The following is a 9,779-nucleotide window of genomic DNA, read 5'->3' as shown; positions in this document are numbered from 1 at the left end:
GTCCGTCCTGGAAGAGGGATCCCTCCTCAGTTGCTCTTCCTGAGGTTTCTACCATTGTTTTCCCCGTTAAAGCCCTGTGAGGCAAATTGTGATTTGTGATATTGGGCTTTATAAATAAAATTGATTGACTGATTGATGATGTCTACATGATGTTTTTATGACCTGTATCAGAGTCTGAATGTTGTCAACATTAGTGTGTGTGTGTGTGTGTGTGTGTGTGTGCGTAAACGAGGACGCTGGTCCTGGTCATGTGACCTTCAGTCTGGATTAGTTGGACGAAGATCAGAAACAGAGATGATCTGAAACATTTTCAACATGAAGAACTCTCGGTTCATTAATCTGAGGGTCAAAGGTCACGGCTGCTGAATTTAACCCCACTGAGGTCGTCCAATGTCATGTAGCAGGTGGGTGCAACCTGGGTTCAAAGCTTTCTTTGGGTATAAAGGTCTGTAGAGTCTGAAGGCTGTCAGAGAACTCTGTCCCCTCTCTCCATGCGGCATGTTTTAAAGAAACTTGATTCCTCACACCGAGTCCATCATTTCTTCAGAGAGCAGAGTTTCCCTCACATGTCAGTGCTCACATTAACCCCTCAGGTCCCCCTCATAAAAAATCACAACTTTCCCCTTTGGGACGTTTTTCGTCCTTGTTGAAAAACAACCATAAAAATATCATATATTGATATTTTTTCTACTTTTTTTCCCTTAAATCTTTTAACCAACCCCTGCCCGGGTTACACATCCCAAATATTCATTCATTTTGAGGATCTTTAAATACGAATTACTTTACATAGAGTCATTGTTACTTTTATGAAACAATACAAATTCTGATTTATTTTCTATAAACTAAATGCAAGACGGAAAATTATTTTTTTTTATTATCATAGTCTGGGATATGTGAATGATGCAGTGTGTAACAGTGATTCGTCTCTCCATGTTGGATGAATGAAATGACAAGTCAGCCGAGCTACATGCATCTATAGTTTCTGCTCCGACTCCAGGTGCATAAACACACTGATCCACTCACCCAAATAAAGTCAGTTTGATTTTTGTTTACTCCATAGATTGCATGATTGTAGGTGTATATGGTACTGTGTACATGCATGTACATGTGCACATGGGCTTTGATAAAGTCAAGTTTGCTTTTATATCAGTACTTAAATAAGTTATCTGTCTCTGAAGTACAGAGCAAATGTAAGAAAAACATTACTACCAAGGTGCACACACACTCGCACACACACACACACACACACACACACACACACACACACACACACACACGCAGGCACACACACACACACACACACACACGCGCACACACATTTTTTAAAAATGTTATTATCTAGTAGTAGTAAAGATGGCACCCTTGTATTTGGCTTGCCGTCTCCCTCTGCTGAGTGTGTTACTGTATTTCGTGTGTCTGCTATTTGTTACACGGAATGTGTCACCGCTGCAGGTGTATGATCGCCTGACCCTTCTCAATATCCGTGATTCTTTGGAAAAACTGCCAATTTGCGGCTCTGATGGACATTCAAAGACGCCTCCGCCTTTCCTGGCGTCCATACCGCCGTATCTAGAGGAGCAGTCCTTGTTAGACTGAAGGCTTACCTGGCTTCAGCCCTTCACGATCACTGTCGCTTATCAGCTGGACCTTTCACGGAGTGCGGCGGCTACGATCTGCGGAGTTCCACGGAGTGCAGATACCGGTGGCTCCGGCCGGCTCTCCGGGACACCGGGGTGCTGCTTCAGTGTTGTCGGCCAGTGCGGATCTCCCAGCTGGGGTGTGTGCTGGGGAATTTCAGCCCGCTCGGTCGTGTCTCTCAGCTGACTGACCGAGGCTCAGTCCATATGGTGCTATTTAACACCAGATCTCTCACTAATAAGACCTTCATTTTAAATGACCACCCAAATTTAATAAGGACTTTATTCATTAGTTTTTGTCTGATGAAGTTCGATAAACTTTTGTTCTCTGGGGACTTCAATATTCATGTTTGTTGTGCAGCCAATCAGCTGGCTAATGAGTTTAAAGGCCTCTTGGATTCCTGTGGTCTCACTCAATCACTTAATGGTCCAGCACATGAGCATGGGCACACTCTTGACCTTGTAATTTCTCATGGGCTTCCAGTCTCCCTCAGAGAAATAGCGGACACTGCTATCTCGGATCACCTCCCCTTTATTTTCGACTTTGCTGCTCCCCCACCTGCCAACAGGCCTGTTTCCCCTGCTCGCCACCGCCGCATCTTTACCTCATCAATGGCTGGATAATTTGCTGCTGCCTTCAAGGACTCTCAGCTGTATGGTGACAGTGGTTCTGGTTTCTCCCCTTTGCCCAGATAGCCCGCTCTCTGCTTTCCACTCCACATGCTCCACGATTCTGGACTCTGTTGCCCCTCTTTGGCAAAAATGCACCAAACCCAAGGCAGATCCCTGTGTGAATGATTCCACCCGTGCGCTCAGGCAACAATGCAGACAGGCTGAACGGCAGTGGAAGAGGGACAAACTACATGGAGGAGGCAAAGTCTAAATATCTGTCCTCTATCATATCTAACAGCTCTCATCATCCAAGGGTGTTATTTAATACTATAGACTCTGTCATTAACACATGCTCCACTGTCCTGTCTGATGCTTCCACGGCAACATGTGAAGAGTTTGTTTCTTTTTTTCCTGACAAAGTGGCATCTGTCAGGCAGAATATTAGTAATATCTATCTCTCCTGGTGATGTGTGTGCTCCTCCTGCACCGTCTGCCATTGTCGAGCGGTTCGAGACAATTTCTCTGTCGTTTTCCACTAAGGTGGTTCATGGCGTGAAACCTACTAACTGTCCCTTAGATATCATTAAAGGAGGTTTTTCATTCTGTTGGGTCAAGTCTCCTTGTCCTTATTAATTCCTGTCTTAGTTCAGGGTCTGTCCCAGCTGCCTTCAAACATGCTGTGGTTAGGCCCCTCCTAAAAAAACCCCATCTTGACCCCTCTGTGCTGTCCAATTTTAGACCCCTCAATTGCCTTTTCTTTCTAAGGTCTTAGAAAAAGTTGTTTTTATACAATTAAAGTCATTTTTAGAGATAAATTCTGTTCTTGATAAATTTCAGTCTGGTTTTAGATCCCGACATAGCACCGAGTCAGCACTGTTAAAGGTGCACAATGATATTGCCTTGTCTTTGGATGCTGGGAATCCCGCTGTGCTGCTGCTGCTGGACCTCACAGCGGCCTTTGATACAGTTGACCATGCAGTCCTTGTATCTCGCCTAAAGCAGTATGTCGGCATCCGCGGCACCGCTCTTCAATGGTTTAGGTCATAACCTGGCCAATAGGAGCTTCTCTGTGATGATTGGTGACCTCCACTCACCACATGCATCTCTTCCTTGTGGGGTGCCACAGGGATCTATTCTTGGCCCTATCCTCTTTTCATTGTATTTGCTACCTCTGGGATCAATAATAACAAAACACAATCTGTCTTTCCATCTTTATGCAGATGATTTACAGATTTATTTGCCCATGAAACCCAATGAAAGTACTGCATTTCATAAGTTACTGGATTGTGTTAGTGACATAAAGCAGTGGCTGACACGAAACTTTCTGCACCTGAATGACAGCAAAACTGAATGTATTTTGTTTGGCACTTCACCTATGTTGGATGTTAGTGCAACAACCTGGAGCACTCTGGGCCCCTTTTTTAAACCACATGTAAAAAATTTTGGTGTAACATTTGACAATGGTTTGAAGTTCGATAAACAGATTGGTTCCGTTGTTAGAACAAGCTTTTTCCAACTCCGTCTCTTGGCCAAAGTGAAGCCTTTTCTCAATCGGCAGGACCTTAAGAAGGCAATTCATGCATTCATCAGCTCATGATTGGATTACTGTAATGCCCTTTATGTCGGCCTCAGCCAGTCTACCCTTTCACGTCTTCAACTTGTACAGAATGCTGCGGCCCGATTTTAAACAAACACGCCCAGACGTGAACACATCACCCCTGTGCTGTCGTCACTCCACTGGCTTCCAGTTTGTTTTAGGATAGATTTTAAACTTTTGTTGTTTGTTTTTAATGCCATTAACGGTCTTGCCCCTCTCTACCTGTCAGAGATTTTAACTATCCGCGATAGTGGCAGGGCCCTGCGCTCGTCTGGTCAGCTTCTGTTAGACGTCCCAAGGTCGAGATATAAACAATGGGGTGACCGTTCATTTGCTGTTGCTGCTCCAAGATTGTGGAACAAGCTCCCTCCTGACATTCACACCACTACTGATCTCAGCCTTTTTAAATTGAAGCTGAAAAACTACCTTTTTGGAACTGCTTTTAATTCAGACTAGGGCTATCCTTTTTTTAAAATGTTTATTCTGTTTTAATGTATTTTATCTATGATGAAAGGCTTTTAATACCCTGTAGCACTGTCATACTTTCCATTGTTTTTCTTTTCTGTATTGTCTTATTGTTTTGTGTTTTGTTTTTTTGTGTGTGTGTTTGGTACTTAGCGTACTTTCATTGTTATTTGACACTGTTGTGTGTGTTTGCTCTGCTGGGGAGGAAGATGCATGATTCAGATGGATTTTAGTAAAAACTTCAATTTTGATCCCTTAACTCTGGGATGCATGACTAATATCATCAAATTCATGTTTCTAAGTTGTCATGAGGATGTGATTAAGAAACATGGAATTTATGGTTTTACATTTAGCTATATTTTCACATAGGGATTTGACATTGTGTATTTTGAGTCCATGTACACACACACACACAAACTAATATTGCAATATTTTTATACAGACCACACTGTCACATCCGTATGAGCACAGCAACACCATTTTAGGCTAGGGGCCTATAGTGCCTCGAGTGGCGAAACCAGGAACTGCATTGAAAAGACAACGGGGCTCTTAAAGTAGAAAATGGCTCAATCTGGTGTTTTTTTTTCTTCTTCTTGGGTCTCTCTTCCCAACCTGGCTGCCAGAGATAGAAAAATCATGTTTTTTATGTAAATTGCAGGGGAATCAAAAAATGTCATTTTAATGGGTTTCAATGGGGACCTTTTTCAGCTGAGGGGGCATGGTGTCTTAAAAGGTTGCCATTTGTGTATTTTAGGCCCGATTTAGGAGCAGCTTTAAAATTTCAAAATATTACCAAAATTAAGTTTTCTGACCAAATGTCATGCTATCATGCTAAAGGACCTTTTCCGTCCGAGTGGGACAACATGGTTAAAGTGAACATTCATAAACATCAGTGTCAGTGAACGCAGCGCTGACGACTGTACGTCTGATTATAATCAAACATATGATGTTCTAATTTAGAGGAAATGGATCGTTTCATTTTCAGCAGGTGTTTTTGGATCAATAAAAACTTTGCTCCACAAATGTGTCCGTCCGTCTGATTTATTTACAGATGAATTCACTGTTTGTTAAAGTCAGTTTTTCTCTTCAGTGATGGGTCGGCTCAAACATCCAGTTTTAAAAACTCATATTTCATATGTTGTTCTATAAAAACATTTGTGATCTGAATCTTTGTGTTTGAATTTCGGCTGATTTAAAAAAAAAAAAAAATTAACTGACAGAAAAGAGTTTTAATCTGATGTCAATGGTGGAGCAGATGGCACCAGGTTTTCAGATTTACCTGTCCAGGTTGGCTGTTCTCACAGACGAAGGTTTCGTACTCAACGGCGAAGCTTGGAGCATTGTCGTTAACGTCCGTCACAGAGACCAGAACCACAGCTTTCCCCACCTGAGACGGATCCACTGACACACAGGAACACACCTGTCAGGTACACCTCTTCAAAATAAAAGACTCCATACATTTAGGAAATAACAAAGAGGAAGTTAAAGGTTCATCATTCAGGAAAATCCTCTCCATGTTCACATTGATCCCGTCCCCACATCTGTATAGTCAGCAGCATGTTAGCTTAGCTTAGCGTAAAGACTGGGAACAGGGGAAGCCATGACCGTGACGCCTTGTAGTTTGGGGGCGGGGTGTCTCAGGGTGCAACACTGATGTCTAACAGATGTTTTTGGTTCTAGTGGACAGAGTTCCTGGATTTTCAGGAACCCCCCCCCGAAACCCCTGACCCTGACCCCTTAACCCCAACCCGCTTACGCTTTAAACGTGACTCACGGCTCTCCATGGCGAGGACGGTGATGTTGTGTAGAGCGATGACCTCTCTGTCCAGAGGTCGGGCCGTTGTGATCACACCTGAACTGCTGTCAACATCAAAGTAATGCTCCATGTCTGACTTCCAGTCTATCGAGTACCTGCGGACAGTTTCAAACATTAAACCTCAGCACTCCCATTGACTCTGTGTCTGTGACAGTGTTGATGTGTCATACCTGATGGGACTGCTCTTGGCATCGGGATCGTGAGCTGAAACTGATCCCACATCAGTTCCCACTGGAGCTGCCTCAGAGATCACCATCCGACTGACGGAGGAGGAGAAGACTGGAGGCTCGTCCAGGTTCTCCACCAGCAGACGAACCGTCACCACGTCGCTGAATGGACTCATGGTCAGGAAACGAGTGTCCACGTAACGATTGGATGCCTCGACTCGCAGTGTGAAGCTCGACTTGGTTTCAAAATCCAGAGTCTGGAGGAAGGGGGTGGGGGTGCTCAGAAGATTAAACTTTTCTACTTCCTGTTTCATTTTGTCAGTATCTTAACTTCATTATATCGTCATGACGAGAAACTGCGTCTGATTAAACAGGACAGACTGAACGTTGTCCTGAAAACTCTGACTGAACCTGAGGGCAGAATGTTTTTGGTGTTTCCAGGCATCAGTGATGTGAATCTAAACTTCAGACCCAGCGTTCTGATAGCTGTTCTATAGAAGAAGACGCTCCGCTGGGGCTGCCACTGGAGCACATCGTGGGCTAATGTAGTGATCAGAGAAGCAGACAATCCAGAGCTGCACGTGTTCTCAAAGGTGGACTCAGGTCCGTTCAAGTTCAGGACGAAGGAACCGACAACAAAGACAAACTTCGGAATGTTCTTCGGTGAAACAGGTCACCGCCTGCAATGAGTCCTGGACCTGCGACAAGCAAATCAGGACCTGTTACAAGGAAAACAGTACCTGCTACATGGAAACCAATACCTGTTTCAAGGAAACCAGTACCTGTTTCAAGGAAACCAGTACCTGCTACAAGGAAGACAGGATCTGCTACAAGAAAACCAGAACCTGCTATAAGGAAACCATGACCTGCTACAAGGAAACCAGTACCTGCTAAAAGGAAACCAATACCTGTTTCAAGGAAACCAGTACCTGCTACAAGGAAGACAGGATCTGCTACAAGAAAACCAGAACCTGCTATAAGGAAACCACGACCTGTTACAAGGACACCAGTACCTGCTAAAAGGAAACCAATACCTGTTTCAAGGAAACCAGTATCTGCTACAAGGAAGACAGGATCTGCTACAAGAAAACTAGAACCTGCTGTAAGGAAACCAGCACCTGCTACAGGGAAACCAGAACATGTTTCAAGGAAATGGAAATCAGGACCTGCTACAAAGAAATCAGGACCATCAACAAGGAAACCAGTACCTGTTTCAAAGAAACCCGTACCTGGTAAAAGGAAACTAGGACCTGCTACAAAGAAATCAGGACCATAAACAAGGAAACCAGTACCTGTTTCAAGGAAACCCATACCTGCTACAAGGAAACCACGACCTGCTACAAGGAAACCAGTACCTGCTGTAAGGAAACCAGCACCTGCTACAGGGAAACCAGAACATGTTTAAGGAAATGGAAATCAGGACCTGCTACAAAGAAATCAGGACCATCAACAAGGAAACCAGTACCTGTTTCAAAGAAACCCGTACCTGGTACAAGGAAACTAGGACCTGCTACAAAGAAATCAGGACCATCAACAAGGAAACCAGCACCTGTTTCAAGGAAACCCATACCTGCTACAAAGAAATCAGGACCATCTACAAGGAAACCAGGACCAGTTTCAAGGAAACCAGTACCTGCTACAAGGAAACCAGTACCTGCTACAAGGTACAAGGAAACCAGTACCTGCTACAAAGAAATCAGGATCATCAACAAGGAAACCAGTAACTACTACAAGGAAACTAGGACCTGCTACAAGGAAACAAGGACCATCTACAAGGAAACCAGGACCAGTTTCAAGGAAACCAGTACCTGATACAAGGAAACCAGTACCTGCTACAAGGAAACCACGATCTGCTACAAGGTACAAGGAAACCACGACCTGCTACAAAGAAACCACGACCTGCCAAAAGGACACCAGTTCCTGCTACAAGGAAACCAGTACCTGTTTCAAGGAAACCAGTACCTGCTACAGGGAAACCAGGACCTGCTACAAAGAAACCAGGACCATCTACAAGGAAACCAGGACCAGTTTCAAGGAAACCAGTACCTGCTACAGGGAAACCAGGACCTGTTATGAGGAAACCAGTACCTGCTACAAGGAAACCAGTTCCTGCTACAAGGAAACCAGTACCTGTTTTAAGGAAAACAGGACCTCCTACAAAGAAATCAGGACCATCAACAAGGAAACCAGTACCTGTTTCAAGGAAACCCGTACCTGCTACAAGGAAACTAGAACCTGCTACAAAGAAACCAGGACCATTGACAAGGAAACCAGGACCAGTTTCAAGGAAACCAGGACCTGATACAAGGAAACCAGGACCTGCTACAAGGTACAAGGAAACCACGACCTGCTACAAAGAAACCACGACCTGCTACAAGGACACCAGTTCCTGCTACAAGGAAACCAGAACCTGCTACAGGGAAACCAGGACCTGCTACAAAGAAACCAGGACCATCTACAAGGAAACCAGGACTAGTTTCAAGGAAACCAGTACCTGCTACAGGGAAACCAGGACCTGCTACAAGGTACAAGGAAACCAGTACCTGCTACAACGAAACCAGGACCTGCTACAAGGACACCAGTTCCTGCTACAAGGAAACCAGTACCTGCTACAGGGAAACCAGGACCTGCTACAAGGTACAAGAAAACCAGTACCTGCTACAAGGTACAAGGAAACCAGTACCTGCTACAACGAAACCAGGACCTGCTACAAGGACACCAGTTCCTGCTACAAGGAAACCAGTACCTGTTTTAAGGAAAACAGGACCTGCTACAAAGAAACCAGTACCTGCTACAAGGAAACCACGACCTGCTACAAGGTACAAGGAAACCAGTATCTGCAACAAAGAAACCACGACCTGCTACAAGGTACAAGGAAAACAGGACCTGCTACAAAGAAACCACGACCTGCTACAAGGTACAAGGAAACCAGTATCTGCTACAAAGAAACCAGGACCTGCTACATGGAAACCAGGACCTGCTACAATCAATCAATCAATCAATCAATCAATCAATCAATCAATCAATCAATCAATTTTATTTATAAAGTCCAATATCACAAATCACAGTTTGCCTCACAGAGCTTTACAGCATACGACATCCCTCTGTCCTTAGGACCCTCGCAGCTGACCAGGAGAAACTCTCCAAAAAACCTTTTAACGGGGAAAAAAATGGTAAGCTCAGGAAGAGCAACTGAGGAGGGATCCCTCTTCCAGGACGGACAGACGTGCAATAGATGTCGTACAGAACAGATCAACATAATAAATTAACAGTAATCCATATGACACAATGAGAGAGAGAGAGAGAGAGAGAGAGACAGGGACAGAGACAGAGAGAGAGAGAGAAAGAGAGAGAGAGAGAGAGAGACAGATGCAGGACAGGCGGTAATGACAGTAGCTTACAACAACATTAATGAAATTAATAATATTATAATTATAGTTCTGGTTACTGTGGTACAATATGTTGAAAGTATATATTAATATCTG

At 44.1% G+C, this 9,779-nt stretch overlaps 1 protein-coding gene across 1 annotated transcript in view; it reads right to left on the bottom strand.

Annotated features, from left to right (window-relative positions):
- The window catches only part of LOC126409115 (cadherin-7-like), a 59,299-nt gene that overhangs the window by 2,015 nt on the left and 47,505 nt on the right, over positions 1–9,779 (bottom strand). The window contains exons 8-10 of the mRNA XM_050075052.1: positions 6,298–6,551; positions 6,086–6,222; positions 5,591–5,712 (exon numbers count right to left, since the gene is read on the bottom strand). Coding sequence (XP_049931009.1) covers positions 5,591–5,712; positions 6,086–6,222; positions 6,298–6,551 — 513 coding nt within the window. The remainder of the gene's footprint in view (positions 1–5,590; positions 5,713–6,085; positions 6,223–6,297; positions 6,552–9,779) is intronic.

This window comes from Epinephelus moara, chromosome 21 (assembly GCF_006386435.1).
Source record: "Epinephelus moara isolate mb chromosome 21, YSFRI_EMoa_1.0, whole genome shotgun sequence".
Classification (NCBI taxonomy): Eukaryota; Metazoa; Chordata; class Actinopteri; order Perciformes; family Serranidae; genus Epinephelus; species Epinephelus moara.
This window is presented reverse-complemented; position numbering and strand designations above follow the sequence as displayed.